At 41.0% G+C, this 26,873-nt stretch overlaps 1 protein-coding gene across 1 annotated transcript; it reads right to left on the reverse strand.

The window, feature by feature from the left end:
* Positions 1-2,572: 2,572 nt before the first annotated feature.
* LOC140116559 (protein-lysine methyltransferase METTL21E-like) lies at positions 2,573-26,547 on the reverse strand. The gene is made up of 5 exons (XM_072133054.1): positions 26,363-26,547; positions 20,931-20,986; positions 14,972-15,129; positions 9,568-9,685; positions 2,573-3,048 (listed from the first exon to the last, which is right to left on the reverse strand). The coding sequence occupies exons 2-5, from the start codon at positions 20,944-20,946 to the stop codon at positions 2,639-2,641; spliced, it is 702 nt and encodes a 233-aa protein (XP_071989155.1). The 5' UTR covers positions 20,947-20,986; positions 26,363-26,547; the 3' UTR covers positions 2,573-2,638.
* Between the last annotated feature and the right edge of the window lie 326 nt (positions 26,548-26,873).

Here is a 26,873-nt window from a genome sequence, read left to right on the forward strand (position 1 = left end):
CGTCACACTATCTCTCTGTATGCTCGGATAGATGATGTGCTCTCCAAGAGAGCTGGATTCCAAGAGGCCTTGCCCCTTCCTGTCCAGGGTTTTTGTTAAACCCTGGTCAGGTGGTGGCTCACTATCCCATCAAACTCCTGTTCACATGAAGGAATACAATTGGACAATAACTTCTGAAAGCTTAACCCTTGTCTGCACAGGCAGTATCTACAGCTGCTAATTACCTTACAATGACTGTATTACCCTAAAAGTGAGTTGATCAGACTCATGTAGAGGGATCCTACTGGTAGAGGGCCTTATTCACAAGCACTCCCTTGCCTAAACGCCAGCAGGGGTGTTGCAAAAGCACTGATGCTATAGACTTGTCTGCCTCTTCACCAATGTCATGTAGCACCATAGACTGTCCAGGAGTTGACTGATGCTTTAATTTAGGTTTATGGAGAAGATATCTCTCAGGATAAAATGTACTGCCTCTTCAGGAGCCCTGGTGCTGCAGAGAAATCATCTAAATGTGGACGCCTCACACAATTAATTCATTCCTTTATTTATATAACGCACACATATTCCACTGCGTTGCACAGAGTCCCTGTCTCCAACCTCACAATCTAATCAACCTACCAGTATGTTTTGGAGTGTGGGAGGAAACCACAGGACCACCATGCAAACACGAAGAGAACATACAAACTCTTTGAAATGTTGACACTGGGGCTTGAACCCAGGTCCCCAGTGCTGCAAGGCTGTAGTGCTAACCATTAAGCCACCGTGCTGCCATTTCCTTCTCTTGATGTATTTCCACCGAAGTTGGATCAGGCACTTTGACTTTGATTACCATCATTCACACCTCCATGGGCTATTCCTTTGAATTTTTATTGATCATTTTATGTTTTATTGTTCTCAGCGTATTCCACTATGTAATAAATAAAGAACTTGCAACTAGAATATATCTAGGATCTAGGATGTGGTATTTTAGTGTTCCCTTTTTTAGCAGTGTATTTGTACATGACGTTACCCCTATTTTTCTGAAACCCTATATTTTCTGAACTAAATAATTCCAAGTTTAGTAATCTGTCATTATATTATAATCTACCCATTCGTACCCATAGCCTGGGTGTTCCTATCTGTATGTGGTATTAATATATATATATATTTAGTCCAGCTCATCACGACAAAAAGATCTGAAGATTTCACATTGCTTCTTCATCAAGTCATCATGCTATATCCAGCTGATATGTACTATATCTCACATATCCATCTTTTGGTAAGAATGTTGTAAACAACGATATATGTAATTAGGTTACATTACACACCAGTCTACAGAGATAAAAACATTACCCTGTAGGGAGAAGAACATTTGCCTTATGCCATTCAAAACAGCATCCTGCACCTAGGGGCTGTTTGTTGACTATGACTCTAGTGTTGGACACAATTCTGAATGGTATAAATAAGATATACAATGGCTTGTTTTCACAGAGCTCAGATATCAGCCTCCAAGGTACATTTAGTCACACATGACAGGAAACAGTAGCATTACATTTTACCCTTTGAAATGTACTCTTTGATGTAATCCAGTCAGGTTAATGTGGTCCATCTATGGCCAGTTGTATCTTTCCATGGTCCATCTATGGCCAGTTGCATCTTCCCTGCAGAAATCATGATGCAAGTGTGAACAGAGCCCAACTCAGTTGCCATAGTTCTATATTTAATCAATTATATTCATCAGCTGGGTACAGGCATGATGCAGTCTTGTCAAAATTCCTACTGCTTTGAGCTGCCGATGGGACAGACTAGAGTAGACATCAGGAGTGATTTATTTGTTAATTGCGGGAATTGGGTAACTACTAACAGTATTAATCTTACATATATACTATTCACATATGGTATATGTGAAATACTATATACCATAATACTTTGTAAACAATAATTATGTTTTTCCTTGAGTTAGATCCATATCTATTGTGTATAGAAGCTCAGTAGGTAACTGGAGCTGGGATGGAATTTCATGTATAGTCTATGGCAGTGATGGCGAACCTTTTAGAGGCAGAGTGCCCAAACTACAACAAAACTACAACCAAAATCCACTTATTTACCGGTAAGTGCCAACATGGCATTTTAAGCAGTAACTTATTGCTACCTGTTCTTCAACATCTATCAATCGTATCGGCCCCTTGAGGCCACTAATACAGTTGAAAGAAGGAGGGCACATTCAGACTATCATTGTAGCTTCTCTCCAGGGTCTCTCTGTACAGGAAGGACCTACAAAGATAATGAAGTTCTATCAACACTTTCTCACTTTTACCGCAGTTCGAAACAGCCAATGAAGTGTCGTTTTAAAATAGTGCTGATTGCAGCATCTCTTAAATTGGCGGGGTCTGCAGAAAGATTTGGTGAATTTGTGCCTGTTTGGTGAGCTGTGTCTTGGGGTCAATGGCCTGAGTGCCCACAGAAAGGGCTCTGAGTGCCACCTCTGCCAACCGTGCCATAGGTTCGCCACCACTGGCCTATGGTAATGAGTGCAGTAGGAATAAACATTAATGGTAATGAGTGTCGGAGGAATAAACACTACAACTTATTTAATTAGTAGATATCTATTTAATACACTGCATACAATAATTTATTTTGATCTGTTTTGGAACAGATGTTATTTCTGGCAATTGCGTCGTTTGGCTTTATAGAGTTTTATGCTGAGACTTGGGAGATCGTAGATAACTTCCAAGTCAAAAAGTTCTTTAAATTTTTGAATAAATGTGTTCTCCAGAAGCATATTTTCTTTCCTAAATCTCATGACCCAGAGAATGATGGTGTTTTCACTGCACAAGTGATCAAATGTCTCTAAAAGTTCTTCTAGGCATGGATGGTTGTAAACAACATCAGCTGCAAGAATATAGTCAAAGCGCAAAGAGGATTTGGGAAAATTCATCTCCAAATTAGACCCCCAGATTAATTCTTTAACTTGCGGAACATGTTTACTTTTCATCTTGGTATTGCAAAGTAGGTTATACTTCAGGTTTCCAATCAGTTCCTCAAGATCTGTTGCTATGACTTGTGCCCCTGAAATAGGAAAGAAAAAGCTTTAAAAATGTTAAGAAAGGAGGTTCAACAGCAAATTGAACCCCTTAGACAAAGTCCTTTTTCATTTTTGTATTTCCATTATTTACTCTCCACATTCAAAAATCCATAATTCTTTTAAATTTTTCCTTGTACAGAGCTGTATGAGGGCTTGTTTTCGTGTAACAAATAGTACTTCATAGTGACAGTATTTAATATTCCATGCAATGTACTTAAAGGAAACCTACCATTTGATTTCATGCATTATGAAGCAAACATACCTTGAGAATGCAGTAGCTACATTGATGCAGAATCATATCTTGATCAATCCCTGAGTTGAGTGGTTTTACAAAAACTATTATTTTAAGACTTTGGGAAAGCTGGGTTAGGCTGGAAGCCTACATAAACACACTACACATGTGGCTTGTGTGATGACTAATCAACCTAGCAAGACAGGACTAATCAACATGAGCTGGATGACTGTGCATCAGTGAATAACTAATGTGCTAGGAGAAGTGTTGAACCAGCGACCAGGGCCGATTCTAGCATATTTGCTGCCTGAGGCGAATATTAAAATGCTGCCCCCCCCCCCGCTCCCTGTTAAGTAAATGCTGAAAACTTTACTAACAATTAACAACCCTACAGACAGCTCCCTGACACTGTGTGACTGACTACAGCAGGGGTCCCCAAACTTTTTACATAGAGGGCCGTTCACGGTCCCTCTCAGACCGTTGAAGGGCCGGACTAAAGTTAAAAAATAAAAAAAAATAAGAAATTCCTCTGTACACTGCACATATCCTATACTACTCCTCCATCATTAATTATTCCCTATACTACTCCTCCATCATTAATTATTCCCTATACTGCTCCTCCATCATTAATTATTCCCTATACTGCTCCTCCATCATTAATTATTCCCTATACTGCTCCTCCATCATTAATTATTCCCTATACTGCCCCTCCATCATTAATTATTCCCTATACTGCTCCTCCACCATTATTCCCTATACTGCCCCTCCATCATTATTCCCTATACTGCTCCTCCACCATTATTCCCTATACTGCTCCTCCACCATTATTCCCTATACTGCTCCTCCACCATTATTCCCTATACTGCTCCGCCATCATTAATTATTCCCTATACTGCCCCTCCATCATTAATTATTCCCTATACTGCCCCTCCATTATTAATTATTCCCTATACTGCCCCCCCCACCATTAATTATTCCCTATACTGCTCCTCCATTATTAATTATTCCCTATACTGCTCCTCCATTATTAATTATTCCCTATACTGCCCTATACTATATTTAAGACCCCCAAAATTAATTATTTTTTTTATATCCGGGCCCCCCGGCCGCCAAAATATATTTGCTGCTGGTTAAAAAAAAAAAAATCCTATACTCACCTCTGGCAGCGGCTCCCGAGTCTTCTATCTTCGGGCTGCTGTCGGCCGGGAAGGGGTGCGCGGCCGCGTGATGACGTCATCACGCGGCCGCACACTCAGGTTCACGGAGCGATGTGCGCCGGGGTCGTCTTCCGGCCACATCGCTCCACCTGTAGTAATAGTGCTCGAGCGGCCGTATCGGCCGCGTCGAGCACTATTCAGTGGCGGGCAGGAGCTTCCTGTCCGGACGGACGGAGGCTCCTGCCTGACTGCCGCGACTTACCGGGGGCCTCAGCAGGAGCCGCTGGTGCTCCAAGGGGCCGGATAAAAACGGTCCGCGGGCCGCATGTGGCCCGCGGGCTGTAGTTTGGGGACCACTGGACTACAGGATCTGAGAGGCATTAGTGACATCTAGTACCTTATAGATGACAATCTCTTCCATCAGGAGGACTTTATTCTGGGTTCTCCAATCCATGAAGTATCACTGCTGAATTCACGGACGGATATCTTCAGCTCCGTGCAGCATCTCCACCCAGCGTCCCTAAAAATACCACAGTCACTTACAGTATGAAGTATATACCCCTCACAACACAACTGACCGCACTCTCCACACATATAAAACATCCCTTCATTATATATATATATTCTACTGGAATTATAGTGTGTACAGCACCAATCAATATACAACACCCCCAATTTATTAATACAGACCCCCCCCCTAACATTTAGTTTAAATTATGCAAAGTAATCTATTGTATCCTATAACTAATATATCCCACCCTGTTATTATGTTACATGATTTTACATACAGTGCTCCCCTGACCAATGTGAATATATAGCACCCCCTAATATACATCCCCCCAGCTTAGTAACATACTGTATCCCATATACAGCCCCCCAGCTTAGTAATATACTGTATCCCATATACAGCCCCCCAGCTTAGTAATATACTGTATCCCATATACAGCTCCCCAGCTTAGTAATATACTGTATCCCATATACAGCCCCCCAGCTTAGTAATATACTGTATCCCATATACAGCCCCCCAGCTTAGTAATATACTGTATCCCATATACAGCTCCCCAGCTTAGTAATATACTGTATCCCATATACAGCCCCCCAGCTTAGTAATATACTGTATCCCATATACAGCCCCCCAGCTTAGTAATATACTGTATCCCATATACAGCCCCCCAGCTGAAATCTGGACCCATATAAATATATAACCCCTCCAGGAAAAGAATAATCTGGCCTCATACAATATATACAGCCCCCCAGTATAAAACAATTCTGGCCCCATAAAATATATACAGTACCCCCCCCCCCCCAGTATAAAACAATTCTGGCCCCATAATACAATATATACAGTACCTCCCCTCCCCCAGTATAAAACAATTCTGGCCCCATAAAATATATACAGTACCCCCCCCCCCAGTATAAAACAATTCTGGCCCCATAATACAATATATACAGTAACACCCCCCCCCCCAGTATAAAACAATTCTGGCCCCATAACATATATACAGTACCCCCTCCCCCCAGTATAAAACAATTCTGGCCCCATAATACAATATATACAGTAACCAAACCCCTCCCCCCCCCGCCCCCAGTATAAAACAATTGTGTCCCCATGTAATGTATACCCCCCCCACAGTATACATCAATTATGGCCACATATAATGTATACAGTACTCCCCCCCCCCCTCCCACGATAACGACACCTCCCAACTTCCCCACATAAAATAAATGACAGTACAGGAAAAATAATAAAATATATACTCACCCGCAGGCAGCTGCAGCCTGTGTCACTGATTAGAACGGAGCGACGCAGCTGCCGGAAAGGCGATGCGCCGTTCCGCATATAAATCGCGCCTGTGTCTTAAAGAGACAGGCGCAATTTATTTAGCTGGTGGGCGATTCGGGCGTTAATGTACGCCCGAATCGCCCACTTTAGAGCGGCGAATTTCGCCGCCCTTTACATGGTTCCGCATTCTGCCGCCTGAGGCGAGATTTTCATCTCGCCTCATGGCAGATGTGGCCCTGCCAGCGACAGTAGCAAGACAGCTTTATTATCATAGTTTTAGAATTGTTTTATTAGCAAAACCACTCAGCACAGGGATTAACCAAGATATATTCCTGCATCAGTGTAGCTACAGCAGTCTCAAGGTATGTTTGCTTCATAATGCATGAAATCAAATGATAGGTTTCCTTTAAAAGCTGGAAAAAAAATTCCACATGTGGTAAAATTGATTAAAAAAAAATTGGGGCAGATTTATCAAGCTGTCTGAAAGTCAGAATATTTCTAGTTGCCCATGGCAACCAATCACAGCTCCCCTTTAAAATATTTATTTACACTGGTAAAATGAAAGCTGAGCTGTGATTGGTTGCCATGGGCAATTAGAAATATTCTGACTTTCATACTTCAGGCTTGATAAATCTACCCCATTTGCTCCATTTCCTGTTTTTGAGGCTTTCAATGTACGTTCATTTTGCCTTAATTTGATGCCAATAACTTTTTATATTCTTCAGTGTCATTTTTTGTGCAAAGAGGTGACATTTTCATTTGTTGCAAAAAAGTGACAATTCAGACATTCTGGCACTATTTTCCGTCATAGTGTACACCACTAGGAATAACCGTTTTTATATTTTGATAGATCAGGCATTTTCGGAAGCAACATGCCTAACATGTTTATGATTTTATTCATTTTTATATCAGTTCCAAGGAAAGGGAGGTGAATCCGATCCTAATATATACAGCAATACTACAATTATTGCAGTACATCAGGATTTTCCTACTGATCTATACACTGTTATAGATCAGGTTAAATGACAGGCCTCCGGAGTCTCAGAAGTCATAGCAATAGCGGGTGTTAGTGGTGGGTGCAATACATGCAATTGTATGCTGCAATTGTAATGACTCTATATAATATATGACTTTCACTTTTTGAATTAAATTACTTAAAAATATATAACTTTTTGTTGATCTAATTTATTGAGAAGTTAGTTTATGTATTGTCTATTAATATTTATATTATGTTTGTTCTTGTATCAATCTTTATTTTTACTTATTTAACCAATTTTTTCCCCTAAGGCTTATTTATCATATGCTAGCGCTCATGCAGCGGTGTTTGATAGTCACGCCATTGCTCTGGTGCAACTGGATACATCAAAAGTATCCAGCGGGAGTCTGCACGGATTCTATTTCTACACCAGGCCCTGCAATGAGCTAGCATTCACATTTGCGATTATGTCAGGGCATCTACACCACTGATATGGTGCAGAAGCCCTGATAAATACCCCCTTTATGTCTAGGCCTTATACAGTAGAAATGGGTTCCAACTAAGGGTGTTTGCTGCATATATTCTGGCACTATTTTCCGTCAAAGTGTACACCACTAGGAATAACTGTTTTTATATTTTGATAGATCAGGCATTTTCGGAAGCAACATGCCTAACATGTTTATGATTTTATTCATTTTTATATCAGTTCCAAGGAAAGGGAGGTGAATCCGATCCTAATATATACAGCAATACTACAATTATTGCAGTACATCAGGATTTTCCAACTGTTATAGATCAGGTTAAATGACAGGCCTCAGGAGTCTCAGGAGTCATAGCAATAGCCGGTGTTAGTGGTGGGTGTTTGCTGCAATATGCAGCAAAAACCCTTAGTTGGAACCCATTTCTACTGTATAAGGCCTAGACATAAAGGGGGTATTTATCAGGGCTTCTGCACCATGTCAGTGGTGTAGATGCCCTGACATAATCGCAAATGTGAATGCTAGCTTATTGCAGGGCCTGGTGTAGAAATAGAAGCTGCGCAGATTCCCGCTGGATCCTCTTGATGTATCCAGCTGCACCAGAGCAATGGCGTGACTATCAAACACCGCTGCATATGATAAATAACCCTTAGAAGGAAAATATTGGTTAAATAAGTAAAAATAAATATTGATACAAGAACAAACCAAATATAAATATTAATAGACAAATCACAAAATCACAATACATAAACTAACTTCTCAATAAATTAGAAGATCAACAAAAAGTTAATAATAAGTAATTTACGGTAATTCAAAAAGTGAAAGTCATATATTATATAGAGTCATTACAAATTTAATGATTACAGCTTACAGCCAATGTAAAATTTAATATATAAAACAAATTGTAAAAGAATTTTTGAACACTTTTGAAATGTTGCCAAATGAAAAGAATCTACAGTAAATGCACTCAATACTTGGTTGGGACTCCTTGTGCAACAACCTGGCATTTCCATTTTTTTACTCCCAATTTTTTCATGTAAAGAGCTATGTGAGGGCTTGTTTTCTGCATAACTAATTTAATATATTAAATGCATCAACGCGCCATGGCATGGAGGTGATCATCTGTTGGCACTGTAGAGCTGATGAAAGCCCAAGTTGCTTTGATAGCAGTCTTCAACATGTCAGCTTCTCCTTGATAAGACACCATAGATTCTCTATGGGGTTAAATTCAGGCGAGTTTGCTGGCCAATCAAACAGAGAGGGACTTATTTACTTTCGACAGACTGCTCACAGGTTTTCAGGATTTGTGCGGCTTTGACAGGTATTTAACATGGGATTGGGTTGCACGCGATTGGATTGCGGCGCAGCTGCGCTGCTTTCATGCAACACAAATTGGGGGGCGTGCCGTCGGACGATCCGACTAATTCGGAAAGAGCGCAGGATTTAACTGCACCAGGAAGATGAACTTCCTCAGACCTGAGTGGGGAAGCGACACATGCAGGATATCGGGCGCACGAGCTTAGTGAATCGCGGCAGAGTGCATTATCGTCGGACAATGCACTTTGGGTGAACTCTGTCGGACAGGTAAGTAAATGTGCCCCAGTGAGTCAACAATGCTGGAGTCAGTGCTTCAAGAGCACAGACCTATCCAGGACATAGGCTACAAATGTCACCAGAAAGGTCTTACCTGGACCAAAGCAAGTGGTCCAAGCCTGGGAATATAGCAATTTGTTGTGTGTGGGCCACAGAAAAAAATACCAAAGTAAGGGAAAACATCTTACCAGGAAGAGCGTACCACTGCTCGTGGGTACTAGATGAGCAAAATCTCCTAAAAAACATTTGGCAGCAAAAAGATTAATGTGAAAAAAATACTTACCAAGTAGACAAGCCACAATAGCTACTAACCCGGTCCCAGAACCTATCTCAATTATGTTTTTATCTTCTATACATAGCTGTTTTTCATGTTTTTCCAAAAAGTAACACAGCACAAGGGCCTGTAATAAATAAAAATAGGACACTAATGAAATACGACCAGGAATAAAAACTTTTGCTAAATTTTTGGCAATAACTATTTTTGTTGCTACAAAAATTCATGATGTTGTGAATTGTTTTGGTGAAGAGCACCATTGCGGTGTAGTTGCATGAATGTTCACCGCATGAATGTTAACTCACCTGCTTTGGGTCTAAATGACCAAGCCTCCCTATTTGTCTAATTTTTTTCAAAGTTTTTTTACTTTTATAAACCAGGGTTACTTACTCATAGATCCAGGCACTAAAATTGTGCTAATCTCCTTATTTTTGTTATTCATGGCTTGCTTCCTTCTTAAATCAACATTTACAATTATGTTAATGAGACAGGAGGGCTCTGGGGGCATTACCAAAGCCCCTCTGTGCTATTGCTTCACAGGCTGTGGCACTTTCCTATTGCTATTGTGTGTTGAAATACACAACTCTGGGAAGTTCTATGGAAGTATGAGGAGACATTGTTACAGCCTGTGAAGCTGCAGCACACAGGGGCTCTGGAAATGCCCCTAGAACATCTTTGGTGGTAGATTTCCTTTAATTTTTTTTACAGATTTAATTAGACCACATGAACAACTGAACACAAGATAAATTCATGGCTTGTATTGTACATCACACTACTCTTGCAGTAAAGTGTATTATTCACTGTAGAGAATTAGTCAGTATTACTAACACATAACCTATTCTTGCTATCCTTTTATGTTAGTATAATGTCATAGCATGGCACAGGAGTGAAAGAAGCCCCCCCCCCCCCTTACACACACTTTTAAGTTCTCTGACATGAAAGTAGAAATCACCATGTGTGAAAGAAGCTATAATTGCAGAGTAATTTTCACTGTTAACCCCCCCTATCAACTTTCCTACACAAAAAAACCCAGTATATTATGGGTGCATGTTATCCAAGGCATCTACAAGGTTTCTCACCTCTGGTGGTTCTCTATATCAGCAGAATGAGAAGGGGTTGTCCGTGAAGGGTCTGATACTCTTATTGAAAGTGAAAACGCAGGGAATTGATAAGAAATCTATTCTCCATTCAGTAAGTGCTATGAAAAGATTCTGTTAAAACCAATCAATGCTGTAGATAAATAAGTCTCTTCCCTGGTTAAATAATGTGCTCAGTGTCCACATAAGATGGCCATATGACCTGGACGACCCCTAGGGATAACCAAAACTAATTTATTTAAAAATCTACCATCAAAATCTATCATGATAAACCAGGCACCATGACTGTGGTGATCTTCTTATATTTGTTAACCATGGCCTCCTTTTTGCTGAAATCAACTTTTATAATTATTCTAATGAGCCAGAAGGGCTTTCAGGGGTGTTTCCAGATCCCCTTAAAGGGGTTTTCCCACGAAAGAAAATTCTCACATCTCAATCCCCTAGTGATGTTAGCACAATAAAGATCATTTTAACCCCTTATTTTACAATGTTACTTAGTTTTATTGCTGTTTTAGCTCCTTTCACTCCCTAGTGGGCAGGGACTCTCTAAGCAGACATAATGATCCATCTAGTTCTGTGGGGTGACAGTGTGGTTAGATTATCAGGATATAAGGTGTATATACACTTTCATCACTTTCATCTGGCTTCTGGCATTGTACTAACACATAGAAAGAGATGAGACAGATCAGAGATGCATGAGATGCCTATTACACACTATCAACTCTGCTAGATCACACAGATATCTGCCTGCCCCCTCAGCACTGAAGTGGAACTCTCCTCACCTCAGAACATCACACCACTGTAATTGATTGTCCTGATATTACTAATCAGCTCTCTTGAAGACTGGTGCATGATGTCAACCACAGGAGAGGGGGTGCTCTGAGTTGGGGAGAGCGTGACTTCAGTGTTGGGAGTCACGTTTATGACTTTATATAACCAATTTGTTGTAACTACTCACTACTCAAAGTAGATTTTATGAATGATGCCACTACACTGGGCTATGAAAGAAACACGATCTGAAAGGTATTTAAGTGCTTGACAACAAAGCAGATTAGGTCCTTAATTAGGTCAATTTCTGCTGATAGGTTCCTGTTAACAACCAGGACTGATGATAAAGTTTCATTGTCACTGAACGTAGTCCAAAATCTCATGTCCATCATCTTAAAATACTGTAGAGGGCAGCTATGATGCACACATTCCAGACTGTAGCAGGAAAACATTGTCCAGATGATGTGTTCTTAGCCAAGATATTTCATAACCGGGTGAGTGCATTGTGAATTTTACAGAACAATAAAGCTAATAAAAGGAAATAGACCTATAAATAGACCTATAAAAGGAAATAAAAATACAAATATTTGAAAAAGAAATGTACTTTTACCATAAATAAGAAAATATTAGACACATGTACAGTACAGACCAAAAGTTTGGACACACCTTCTCATTCAAAGAGTTTTCTGTATTTTCATGATTATAAAAATTGTAGATTCACACTGAAAGCATCAAAACTATGAATTAACACATGTGGAATTATATACTTAACAAAAAAGTGTGAAACAACTGAAAACATGTCTTATATTCTAGGTCAGTGGTGGCAAACCTATGGCAGGGGTGCCACAGGTGGCACTCAGAGTCCTTTCTGTGGGCACCCAGGCCTTCATCCCAGCACATAGTTTGCCAGACAGGACACAAGGCTTCCTCCTGCAATCAAAAACAGCCCAGGATGTGCTAGGTGTAAAACTATTTTAAAGCGATATCCTTGGCTGCCAGGACTACAGGAGGAGCGAGAAGGTGTGGACAGAGATGGATTATCATTGGAGCTCCTGCTTTGGGTCCACTGATTCTTCCTCTTCAGGGAACCCTGGAGGGAGGTTACAATCCAAATTTCTCCATCTTCTTTCTATTCTATTGGTGTCCTCAGGAAGCCAATACGATTGAAACCTGTGATACACCAAGGATCAATAAATAATAAATAAATACTGCTTACATTGTAATGTTGGCACTTTGCGATATAAAAGTGGGTTTTGGTTGTAGTTTGGGCCTCTGTCTCTAAAAGGTTTGCCGTCAATGGCCTAGCACATCCTGGGCTGTTTTGGACTGCAGGAGGACGCCTTGTGTTTTGTCTGGCAAACTATGTGCTGGGATGAAGGCCTGGGTGCCCACAGAAAGGGCTCCGAATATAAGACATGTTTTCAGTTGTTTCAGAGTTTTATCTTATGTATATAATTCCATATGTGTTAATTCATAGTTTTGATGCTTTCAGTTGGAATCTACAATTTTTGTAGTCATGAAAATACAGAAAACTCTTTTAATGAGAAGGTATGTCCAAACTTTTGGTCTGTACTGTATATATAAACAAATTTATGAAACTTGAAGAAGAGTTTTTGAGTCTTTTTCTGAGATTTCTACATAGAAATTTTTGGGATCATTTTTGTTTTAAATGAGTTTGAAATATAAAATTATTAGAATCTTCCTATGAATCCCCTCATTTGCAAAAGTAGACCCTTCAAACTATTAAAATATGCTTTTAGGAAGATTTTTAACTTTTTAAGGGATGCATAGAAATTAAAACAAAATGAAGAAGCCGCAGAAGGGAAGAAGTCGCCCTTAGGCTGCCAGTTTCATCCTATAAAACTTAGTGAATTTTAGTTTCCTCATTGACGCCCTTTTGTTGGCTGTAAAATTTTAGTTCTCTTGTTAGTGGGGCCATGTGTGAGCAATTTTTTTTACTGGATGGGATGCATTTTTGAGTGATTGGGGTTGGAATACCCCAATTGTTGAAAACATATTACCGTAACTTTTTTGGGGGGTGGAGGAGTAGAAAAGGATCAATAATGTAATTGACTTTTGACTTATTATTTTGGGTGTTTACCATATAGCAGTGATGGCAAACCTTTTAGAGACCGAGTGCCCAAACTTCAACAAAGACCCGCTTATTTATCACAAAGTGCCAACACAGAAATTTAATTTGTGATTTATACTCGCTTCTCTGTCACAGTTTTCATTGATACCAGCACCTGAGGACACCAATAAAGCAGCAAATTGTCCCAGGTAGAGCTGTCACTTTAAAATACTTCTGTGCACAGCAAGTCCTGGGCTGTCTGGGACTGCAGGAAGATACCTGGAGTCATCTCTGGTGATGGCCTGAGTGCCCACAGAAAGGGCTCCGAGTGCCACCTCTGGCACCAGTGCCATAGGTTAGCCATCACTGCCATATAGCCTAATAAACATTCATTTTTACTCTATGGGTCAGTACAATATCATACCATATTTTTCTTACAATTCGCTGTATTCCGAATGGCATAACACTTATTTTTTTGTCTATAAAGCTGTTTTACGGCTCGATTTTTGCCGGACTTGTAGATATTTTATTGCATTTTTTATGGGATGAAATAAGTACAAATCATCATTTTTGGTGGGTTTTTAGTTTTTTTTATGCTGTTCATTGTTCAGGTTCAATAATGATTTATTTTTATTCTATGGGTTGTTACAGATGCGGTGATTGTGTGGGGATTGTTTAATGATTTTGACCTTTTTCACATGTCATTTTATGTGTTAATGGAAATCTTAGGCATTTTTAGACATTTTTTTAAAAACTTTTTTATTACTTCCACTATGGGACATAAACAAGCAATCATCTGATTGCTTGTTCATGATAATATTTCAACCCTTGATTCATAGTTTTTCAGCACCTTGCTGGTGTTTTGGGGATTATTGTCCTTTTCCATGACCAAGTTTCCATGTGCATTATGAACAAGTGTCTCAACTCTGGTCTCATTTGTTCAAAGTACATTGTTTCAGAAGTCTTATAGTTGGTTCCTGATTAAACTTTGCAAACTTGAGTCATGATGACATTGTCTTTTGGTTAGAAACAATATTTTCTCCTGGCGACCCTTACAAACAAGTCAAACTGCAGTCATTTCTGTTTATTCAGGAGCATTTAACATGGTAGCTGAAGCCTCTAGAATTTAAGATGTAGCTATTAAGGCATAACCTTTTCCAAAATTAAATAACTGCAATAGTAATAATAGTAAATTTTGTATCATACTTTATTAAAGAAAAATGTCCCATTGGTACTCAGACCATGGCCAGCGCAAGCACCCGGCTTACCCAGGCAAGTGCCGGGGCCCCAGAGCTCCCAGAGGGGCCCACGGCACACACTGGCAAAATGATAAAACTCAATTACATCGGCTTTCTTGTGTCGCCAATGTAATTGAGAGCCGGCGTGCTGGCGCGGGTGACACGGGGGCGGCACCGCAAGTGGACCCTCGGAGGACTCTGCAATTGACAGGCAGAGCGTCTAACACCTATTAACTTACTGAAGGCCAAACAGTGGCACCATACAGATCTGTCGATTCCACTATCTTTATTTCATGTCCAGCATAGTTGAAACCTTCCCAGGGAACACTTTTAAGATAAGCTGGTACATAGCGACGTTCCAGAATTTCGGAGACTATAATGTCATTCTCATGCCTTTCTACAATAAAACAGAAACATACATGATATAATTTGCTGGTTGCATTGCATTAGTGGATTTGAACTTCCAAATAATGATTACTAGTACAGGCGGTCCCCTACTTAAGGACACCCCACTTACAGACAACCCATAGTTACAGACGGACCCCTCTGCCCCATGTGACCTCTGGTGAAGCTCTCTGGATGCTTTACTATAGTCCCAGACTGCAATGATCAGCTGTAAGATGTCTGTAATGAAGCTTTATTGATAATTCTTGGTCCAATTACACCAAAAATTTTGAAACTCCAATTGTCACTGGGGCAAAAGAAAAAAAATTGTCTAAAACTTCCATTATAAAATATACAGTTTCGACTTACATACAAATTCAACTTAAGAACAAACCTCCAGACCCTATCTTGTATGTAACCCGGGGACTGCCTGTATTATTACTACAGTTACAAGACTTCAGGGAGGTCAGTAGCACAGGACAATAGTACTAAAGTGTAACTCTAGCCGGACTAGGTACAGAGTCCATAAAATATACATCAAGAAGCTGAGACAGTGCTCCATTTTATATAGACATTTACTTCCCATGCAGTGTTTCTGCTCCAAAAAGCCGTTCTCAAGAATTGAAGAGCACATTTTTTTACAATATAGGAGCTTAGGAAACAAATTGAGGTATAAAGAGTCTGCTTTTTTGTTGAAAACCCATGTCTTTCTATACAACATATCTACTTGCTATTTGTGATGTTTCAATTGTCATTATAAATGAAGTGCATCCATGAATTACTTAGTTGCAGTACTTTCATTGTAGCTTTAGAGTATGTGCCCTGCAAATATGTACCTTACAGGCAGTCCCCAGGTTACGTATAAGATAGGTACTTTAGGTGTGCTCTTCAGATGAATATGTATGCAAGTCTAGATTTAGTATATTTTATAATTGTAACTCCAGTCACTTAAGTGTCCTTAACCCCTTAAGGACCAGGCCATTTTTCGTTTTTGCGTTTTTATTTTTCACTCCCCACCTTCAAAAATCTATAACTTTTTTATTTTTCCATGTACAGAGCTGTGTGATGTCTTATTTTCTGCGTAACAAATTGCACTTCGTAGTGATGGTATTAAATATTCCATGCCGTGTACTGGGAAGCGGGAAAAAAATTCTAAATGCAGTGAAAATGATGAAAAAAACACATTTGCGTCATTTCTTGTGGGCTTGGTTTTTACAGCTTTCACTGTGCGCCCCAAATGACAAGTCTACTTCATTCATTGGGTCAATACGATCACAGGGATACCAAATTTGTATAGGTTTTATAATGTTTTCATACATTTACAAAAATTAAAACCTCCTGTACAGAAAAAAAAATCTTCATTTTACAGTGTTCTTGCGCTAATAACTTTTTCATACTTTAGTGTACAGAGCTGGAGGTGGTGTCATTTTTTGCAACTTCTGATGACGTTTTCAACGCTTTTATTTTTAGGACTGTGCGACCTTTTGATCACTTTTTATAGAATTTTTTCTATTTTTCAAAATGGCTAAAAAATGCAATTTGCGACTTCGGGCGCTATTTTCCGCTACGGGGTAAAACGCAGTGAAAAACGGTTATTATATTTTGATAGATCGGGCATTTTCGGACGCGGCGATACCTAATGTGTTTAGGATTTTTACTGTTTATTTATATTTATATCAGTTCTAGGGAAAGGGGGGTGATTTGAATTTTTATGTTTTTTTAATATAATTTTTTTTTTCTTTCTTTTTTTTTTACTATTTTTCAGAATCCCCAGGGTACTTTAACCCTAGGTTGTCTGATTGATCCTACCATACACTGCCATACTACAGTATGGCAGTATATGGGGATTTTGCATACCATCTATTACAATGTGCAGATCGCACATTGTAATAGATAGCCTAGATCATGACAGCCTCGGATCTTTGTGTGATCCGAGGATGTCATGACAACGGATCGCCACTCCCCGGTGACGTCACGGGGAGTGACGATCGGAGCCAAGATGGCGGCGCCCACGCGCCTCCGGCTCTTTGGTGCCGGCCGTGGCTTTGCCGGCGGCGATCAAAGGGTTAACACCCGCGATCGGTGCAAGCACTGATCGCGGGTGTTAGCGATGTGCGTTTGCTTCATTATGAAGCAAATGCCCGGTGAGTATGAAAAGAGCTCAGCCCTCTTCATACTCCCCCATGCGCAGCAAGACGTAAGGGTACGTCTTATTGCGCTATGGGGTTAAAGGAAATCTACCATTTGATTTGATGTATTTGATGTACCATTTGAATCTACCATTTGATTTGATGTAAACATACCTGGAGAATGCTGTAGCTACACTGATGCAGGCAAAATCTTGTTTAATCCCTGTACTGTGGTTTTGCTGAAAAAACAATTATAACATTAAGGACCTTGGGAAAGCTGGGTTGCTTCAGTCTACCATTGATAAACACATTACAGAGAGTTTTTTGAACTAGAAAAGACTAATTAACCTGCGCTGGATGACTCATGCACAGCAGCTGGGGGATGGTGCAGTGATTGATTATTTCTGCCTCTCAGGAGTAACACAGTGACTACATCATTCTCTGGTGCAGTGCATAACTTATGGGAGAGTAAAAGCGCAGAGCCCATGCAAAGGAGCGAGACAGCTTCATTATTACAATTGCATATTTGTTTCTTCATCAAAACCACTCTGCACAGTTCTTAAACAAGATATGATTCTGCATCAGTGTAGCTACAGCAGTCTCAATATATGTTTGCTTCATAATGCATGAAATCAAACAGCAGATTTCCTTTAAGTATAGGACTAACTGTATTGTGATTCTTTACCTATGTATAATGAGCTTAATTTTTTTATTGGAGAACCTGGTTGTTGCCATTTAAGAATAATTCACCTTTAATTGGAATACTGTTCAGAAACAAATCATCATTGACTAAATTACATAAACTATTCTATTTTTAAAAATCAAACATGGGAATGTGATTGAGGACAGGACATCAATAGTAGAATTACAGATTACCAAAGGATCATCTAATGCCAAAATGCCTTCTGTGTACATTGTACACACCTACTCCACCAAAGTAGGAGCCAATAGGCCTCTAAAGACATTCCACAAACACAATTTTTCAGATGCTTACAACTTAGACATGCCCTGGAGACACAATTCCCAGATTCTCCCCTTTTTATATCTAGCTATCCTCTTATTTGGGTTCTCAGGGCACAAGGTCCCAGGGGGTAAGTATCAACATTATATTCCCATCTTATTACTGATAAGGTGTTGGCTAATCCCCCTCCGGCATTAGAAAAATGGAAAGTGCTTATACCAACTTTGACAGATGAGACGTATGCAGAAGCCTTGGAGTCGGCCTTATATGTGTCTCCAGCAGCTAATATTAAACTACCTTATATACTCGAGTATAAGCCTAGTTTTTCAGCACAAAAAATGTGCTGAAAAACCCAAACTCGGCTTATACTCGAGTCAAAAAAATAAATATATCTAAACTCACCTTTCCGGCAACCCCTGTATATCTTCTGTGCGATCTGTCCGGCAGGGTCTGGCAGGCTACATACACTGGGGCAGGGTCTGGCAGGCTATATACACTGGGGCAGGGTCTGGCAGGCTATATACACTGGGGCAGGGTCTGGCAGGCTATATACACTGGGGCAGGGTCTGGCAGGCTATATACACTGGGGCAGGGTCTGGCAGGCTATATACACTAGGGCAGGGTCTGGCAGGCTATATACACTGGGGTAAGGGCTGGCTGGCTATATACACTGGGGCAGGGGCTGGCTGGCTATATACTTTGGAGGCTGTGACCAATGCATTTCCCACCCTCGGCTTATACTCGAGTCAATAAGTTTTCCCAGTATTTTGTGGTAAAATTAGGGGCCTCGGCTTATACTCGGGTCGGCTTATACTCGAGTATATACGGTAATACAAGTTTTTTTCCTTCATCAATGTTATTTGACTCCTGCCGGACTATATAGGATGGGTAGGAAACAAACTCTTGGATGCTTGCGATGCTCTGCGGCCTATGCAGACTTTTGGGATATGGTGTGGATGTGTCCAACCATTCAGGCATATTGGCAAGAGGTGGTATCTCTGCTCACCAGGGTGTTAAATTGGGGGTGGTTGATGAGAAAGCTTGGCAACATCATATGCACGTATTTCTCAGAGAGGTACTTTTCTTAGCTAGAAAGGTCATAGCATTGAAATGGATGGCAACGCAACCACCTTCTCTATCATGGAGAAAACTAGTTCGCTCAGTCCTCCCTTTTCATGATCTGATATATAGAGGAAGGGGTTGTCCGGACAAGTTCAATAAGGTATGGGGCCACTGGTGAATCCTCGGATACACTTTATTCTGTAAATACATATTGATTAAAGAGCACTACAGACTAATTAATGCTTAGATAGGAAGAGGAAAGGATTGGAGGGAGGTAAGGCAAAACAGTAGAAGGGAAAGTCTACTGGGTGAGGAATTTTGGATGGGTACCCCATTTTCGGTCAAAAATATGTACGCGGTCTAGCAGCAGCACTGTAGAGTTTGTTGTGGATGTATCTAAGATGCTTTTATTGTGTTTTAATAACTCGTCTACATACGGTATGTAAAGACATAATATTCTGTATTGTGATAATTCTCTTTATTGGGACTGTTGTATGCTTTCAATAAAACGAGTTTAAAAAAAAAGTAGGAGCCAATAGATTTTGGTAACAGAAGGTAAACACAAGTGAGGTGCCCCTCTAATCATCAATGTATCCTTTTACTATTAGTTTACATGATGTATTCAAAGTGTCATTTCTAATTTTAGTCTGCAGGTGGCACCCTTTCATTGGACCAACAGTCTCTCTTCAGCTAGGAAGGAAGAACAATCTTGAAATATAGCTCACAATAATATCAGATTTTTCCATGTAATGTGGTTTTACTCTACTGTTTGTCACTATCTATTTTTAATTTTAACACAATTCCAAACCCCTCCTGTAGGAAACCTACCACTACAAATCTACCTATAAAGGTAGATTGGGTGGTAGGTGGATCAATGGGACGTGAGGATAGCCCTTTTAAGGGCTAATCCTCACGTACCCACACTTTTTTGATAACTTTTATTACACATTTATTCAAATTTACTTATGCGGCTACTGGGGCGTGGAGTAGCCGCATCTGAGGTTACACGAGGCGGCTACTCCACGCCCCGGTAGCCACTTTACTCCTCCTACTCACCCATCTTCGGCGCGCAGCTCCGCGTAGCTGCGCGCCCTCGTCCGGCGATCCTGCCGTCTGCGCATGCGCAGAAGAGCAGGCCCGCGCCTGTTTCGGAGCAGTGACCGCGCAGGCGCGTAGCTGCGCGCCAAAGATGGGATGAGTAGGAGGAGTAAAGTGGCTACCGGGGCGTGGAGTAGCCGCCTCGTGTAACCTCAGATGCGGCTACTCCACGCCCCAGTAGCCGCATAAGTAAATTTGAATAAATGTATAATAAAAGTTATCAAAAAAGTGTGGGGACGTGAGGATTAGCCCTTAAAAGGGCTATCCTCACGTCCCATTGATCCACCTACCACCCAATCTACCTTTATAGGTAGATTTGTGGTGGTAGGTGCCCTTTAAAAGTACCAACAATGTTGTCTCTTTGTGGTCTTCTTCAGGAATTAGTCTGGGCTGCTGGACCATACACTTTTGCTGCTAGAGTAGTAGTTTTAGTCTTGAACAAATTCGTTTTAGCAAGAACTAAAAACTTTTAGTTTAAATTCAAAAGGTTGGTAAGGTTGCAATGTATAAGCTGGACATGACCAATTACATATCTACACAACAGAAGATGAAAATCTACATTACCGTGTTCATCTGCCATGTTTTCTGGAGAGCGGACTTTTCTTGGTCTTGACAGTACACTGAATTAAATGAAAAGATGATTAAAGAAATTAAATCATATTAAATTGAATGTTAAGTGTTCACACACACGTACAACTTTTCGGTTGCAGATTACTGTTTAGGAGTTTCACCTTACAATTCAGTTCTTTCTGTGCCGTGTTGGTGTGCTCCAAAGGGGTATGCTAGGACTAGAAGTAGGGGCAACAGCCAGCACCCATGTTGATTTGTAAAGCTCTACGGAATTTGATGGCGGTATATAAATAAAGATTATTATTACGCTGATCTGCAACGTTCAGGCAACCACTCTTTGCTGCTTACCAAGTTTGGTAATTAGCCCCGTGTGACTGAACTGCCATAGGACGTAAAGAGTCTATAGAAGAAACAGATCAGCACTCACTAACGTATACTGAATCTTTTATTCAGAAGACAGATACCGTATATAAGCCATTGAACACAGACTGTGGCGACATCATCCAATTTTGGTGCACCATTCCGGTAAATGAAAGATTGACACCACATCAACAAGTGCAGGTCTGTTTCTGAAATGAGATAATGAGCCCAGCTATGTATTAATGCTACATCATATAGTCCCATGATAATTCCCTGGATCTAGGAGTTCAATGACAGAGAAGGATTTGTGCATGGAAGAAAGTTCTAGCACATTTTCTCATTTGTAATACCATTATCACTATAACTCTCTGAATGCTTCTGGTTGCAGGCTTCTGAGCTTGTGGGCCACCCCAGGACTCCCTGGGAACTGTAATTGACAGCTGCATCGCAGTATCTGTTCCCTGGAAAGCTGAGTGATTAATTTGGTGGCTCAGTGCTAGTCTTAGCTGTGGGTTGAGGAATTCAGGGGCTAGCAGTGACGGATTAACCCCTTAACAACCAGGCCCATTTTGGTTTTTGCATTTTCAATTTTTCACTCCCTACCTTTAAAAATCCATAACTTGTTATTTTTCCCATGTAAGGAACTGTATGAGGGCTTGTTTTCTATGCACTTCATAGTGACAGTATGTATGCCATTAACTGGGAAGTGGGAAAAATTCCAAATGTAGTGAAATTGGTGAAAAAATGCACCATTTTGCGCCATTTTGCTGTGGGTTTGGATTTTACGGATTTCACTGAGTGCCCCTAATGACATGTCCATTTTATTCTTTTGGGTCGGTACAATCACAGGGATACCAAATTTATACAGGTTTTATCTCCTGTACAAAAAAAATTCTTCATTTTGCCATGTCCTGGTGCTAATGACTTTTTCATGCTTCAGTGTAAGCCGCTGTTTGATGATATTTTCAATGCTACCATTTTCAGTACAGTCTTTTGATCTCTTTTTATTTAATGTGTAATATTTTTCAAAATGGCAAAAAAAGTGGCAATCTCGGCTTTGGACACTATTTTACGGGGTTATACGCCGGGAATAATCGTCATTATATGTTGACAGATCAAACATTTTTGGACGCGACAATACCTTACATGTTTATGTTTATTTATATTTATATCAGTTATAGGGAAAGGGGGGTAATTTTTTTTAAACAATTTTTTAATTATTTTTTTTAACAATTATTCAGATTCCCCTAGGTACTTTACCCTTAGGTTGTCTGCTTGATCCTACCATATACTGGCATACTACAGTTTTTACAATCTTACACATCATGTATTATAATGTGCAAACTGCACATTGTAATACATTGAGTAAAAAGAGACAGCCAATCCGAGCGTCAATCCAAGCCAAGATGTGGCAGCGATTGACGGGTTCGCAGGGGTTAATCACAGGTTTTTGGGTTAATCACAGGTAAGTGTTTCCTGTAAAATGCAACAAACAGTTACTAGCTATGTAGAGGGTTTAGCACATGAGCCTTCTCCAATTATCCACAGTCGACGCATGATCAAAATGGGCTGAATGAAAAGTGAGCCCCCTAAATACCAGATTTTTAAAATAGCGGCAAGGGTTGGTACTGGATTTCCTAATTTTTATGCCAGTTTTGTGGCACTATAATTGACTCCAGTCCCCTAAGGAAGCCAATTGCGGCCAGGCAGTGCACCTAATTTATGACAAAGGCCTTTTAAGCACAAGTTGCACTTGGGTTAAAGAAGTATTAAGAGCAGTCTGACAAACGCTGATCTCGATATATTCTCCCAGTGAGTATATAACCACTGTACATACACATAATGTAAGCATAGTGTGGCACAATTATGCCACATTAAAACAATAGATGTCACAACAAAGCCATTATTATAATCATTGGGGCTTACTGGTGCCTATTATGTGAGGGGTCGACACTTCTAGTAATGGTGTTAGTAACCATGACAGCAGCAGCAGTAAGGCTGCTTTAACACTAACATATGCACACCCGAGCGTACGTATACAGCCAGGCACTGCAAAGAGCACTGCACATCCCTCCCCTCTTCACAGGGAGAAGTACAGAATCAAAATACTTACGGGGGAAGTTTCCCCCCCCCCCCCCAATATGTCCATCAAAATCTATGGACGTATTGCCATTGAAATGCATGGGGGCCATATGCAACCTGTACCACAACAGTTTGGTATGTGTGGCATACGGCCGTTAAGCAGCCTAAGGCTGGTCCCCTGGGCGCATGCGGATGTGTCCAGGAGAGGGCATCTTAACCCCTCCTCCTGCATAGAAAAGTGATCGTCCACAGCCGGATTCTGGTAATGGATAAGACATGTCCTATCTTTTGGAGGTCAGCCGCCTGCCAGATGATGGTGTGGTCAGACAAAGTTTGCTCACTGCAAAGTGATCCAATGCCATATAACTCTATTGAAGCTGTGATTTGCTGTGGCCAGATCAGTCATAATTATGGTCATGTGCAAGGGGCTTAAACTGAGGCAACTACAAGCACATGATGCAATTACAGTTTACACATAAATATATATATATAAAACACATATACCTATCTATATATAAATACATTCTCATATGCATTTCCTTACACATATAAAAACACACATATTGAATATACATATGCGACACCCCTGCCAACGTATTGGCAGGATCTATCTGGTGAGCCTGCACAACTCATGAAGAAGCTAATGCTAGGACAACTTAGTAATTGCAGCCATAGCCACTGCCTGGTAAGGCAAGAGTTAAGACTGTGAGATGTTACTGTCCAATTATGTTCTTGTAAAGCAAGCTGGAAGCTGAGTGGAGGAGTGCTACCACCTGACCAGGGGAGTATATAAACCCCTGCTGGGCGGAAGCACATGGTTTTTTCTAGAATCCTCTGATAGAACCAGACCTGATGGTCTGTCTGCCATAGCAAACATCCTAATAGCAGGAACCACAGATGCCTTAGGCCCCTCTGGAGGCTTAAGCCCAGAGCCAAGATCCATCACCAGGATTCTGCTCCATTTCTACCAGCCCAGCCTGAAGATACCACCAGGCTGCGTGAGGACCAGCTGTGGACCAGCTCTCATGACTCTTCCAGCTTACCACTTCTGCTGCTAACGTTGTTTTTAATCGTTGGCCATTGCCTACTGTTGAATAAAGAACTGTTGCCTCAGTCTAATCCCTGGATTCAGGCTGCTTAAAATCACAGGCTTCCCCATCCATTACCCAGGGATTCATTCTACAGACACCGCAGGGGTTTCCCCAGGGAGAAACAGCCTCTACCTCCATATTTCTTGCGCACACCACCTTTTGGAGACCTGCCAGGCTGTAGGTCAGCCCTCCAGTAGCCAGCCACTATGTTATTCTGGGCCCCGACTGCCTCCGGGCCACAAGAAAAGGCTAATTCCTGGAGTGGGTTGTTGCAAGTTGCGTTACAGACGAGATATTTACTTCTGTGCCTTTTACTGGCACTTTGAACTGTCATTTTGCCCTGCTACCATATGGGTTAAGGCCCAAGTATGATTGTGCTCTACAAGCTCCAGCACCCATGAGGTTAATTCCTGCAAAGAACTTTGACAGCTCTGCTACATCTTTGCAAACTCTGTGCTACGCAGCAAGGAGTTCCAGCCTGCCAAAATCCTCACTGGTGGGAATCAGCAGTCTGCACAGATCAAGCGCCACCCATGCGTTAATGGCGCGATCCCTGCCTGAGGACTTTGTGGTGCAGTAAGAAAATTAAGCCCGCCATAGCCCCTGGCGAGAAGGACTTAAGATTCATCCTCTGGTGCAAAAAGGTCTTCCTGCTCCACCCTAGCACAGAGACAGAGCACCTGTGCACCTCCTGGAGCAAAGAGATTGTGGTCACCATGTCAGGACCCAGACCTCTACCTCTCGCAGAGGGACTGGAGATCCTCCAAGCTATTGAGATGGTGATTGTCGTGTCTGCGCATCCCATCCGACGACCATCCGCTGCACATCGGCTACACCAAGGCAAGACCCGGGGCTCCGTCATGCAGACCTACCTCAGGTCTGTGACAGAGCGCAACTCCCTATCGGGACGGTACCTGCTGCTTCTCCTGGCTACCATGATCATGCTGTGGCCTGGGCTGCTGTATTCCGAGAGGAGCCCCTGCTCCTGAACTGGTTCCAAGGCCTACTGCAACTGGGACGCACCCATCGCTCCCGCAGCTCGTACTACAACTTCGGCTTCCCCTCTTCTGACACCGGCACTCGCTAGCTCCCATGCGGAACCCAAGCCTGCGCCTGAGGAATACCCACCAGTATTGACGCCTCCGCAACCCCGGGGAAGGGGTAACACCTCTGTTGGAACCTCCGAGACGCAGTTCTCAGCCAACGGCGGCGAGGGAAAGAGGCCAAGAGCTTTGTGGCAGTTCGGTCTAAAGAGGACGTGAGCAATTTGGGGATAGCATGAACACATTGCACAAAATAGAGACATAACTTATCCATAAATACAGAGAAAACGGACCACAAAAACATTTGTGAGAAAGGGACCTAAGTGTTTCATAATTCATCTTGTCTGAAGAAGAAGCATGTCACTTTACAAATGTTCTGGAAAACAATGTGTCCTACAGAATTATCCAGTGGAAAAAGTCCTATTGGATCCAAATGGATTGTGGACACAGAGATTTTCTAATAGTGACTAATGTGTACATTAAGGGGATGTGCATCTATGGTTTGTATGCTCTATATGAAAAGAAAAAAAATATATATAAAATATAGAATGACCAATATTGCAGGAGATAAAATACAGCTCTGGGAAAGCTCTGGGAAACATTTTGTCCTCCAAAATTATTGAGCTATTAGATTCCGACTCCTACTGGACCCAAAGGCTTCTTAGACACTAAGATGTTTTTTCTAATAAACACTGATCAATGTACAGGCATAAAGCATAATAACACTATACCAATATATCACACTTATCATTGACGACAAACAACTACTTGTTAATACAGACAGAATGGTACATATTATGTATAGCTGTACTCCTCACTGGATAGGTAGATGCTAAGACAATGACATTACCTTACACTTGGGGAACAAGATCATCAGTCAGGAATAATCCCTGCATTCCTTGGTGGCAGAAAGCACTTGGATGGTGGCATTGTATATTCCCTCCAGAGACAGAGAAGCTATGTATTCCTAGTGTAGGTTACACACAGCTAATGTCATGATGATGCTTTCCCTACAAGGAGGAGGCTTAATGAATCCTGACAGCTGCAGCTAGAACAAACCGGAATGTCCTATCACTACATTCCTTATGAATGCCATGCCGGGACAAACTGCACCGGGGGATTTATACAACTATTGCTGCTATAGAGTTTGCTGAGTTTTTGATACTGTATCATAATATCAAATACAAACTTTTTTTTTTTATAGAAATGTTATTGTTTCCACAAATATTTTTAATTGCTTTACCCAATCACACAAAAAAGGTCGAATTTAACTTCAATTGATCTATTAATTATTGTAGTTGGATGTCATACATACAAAAAAGTGATTCTATAGTAATGTTCTGGTAGGGCGGATATTTTGT

This window comes from Engystomops pustulosus, chromosome 2, assembly GCF_040894005.1.
Source record: "Engystomops pustulosus chromosome 2, aEngPut4.maternal, whole genome shotgun sequence".
Classification (NCBI taxonomy): Eukaryota; Metazoa; Chordata; class Amphibia; order Anura; family Leptodactylidae; genus Engystomops; species Engystomops pustulosus.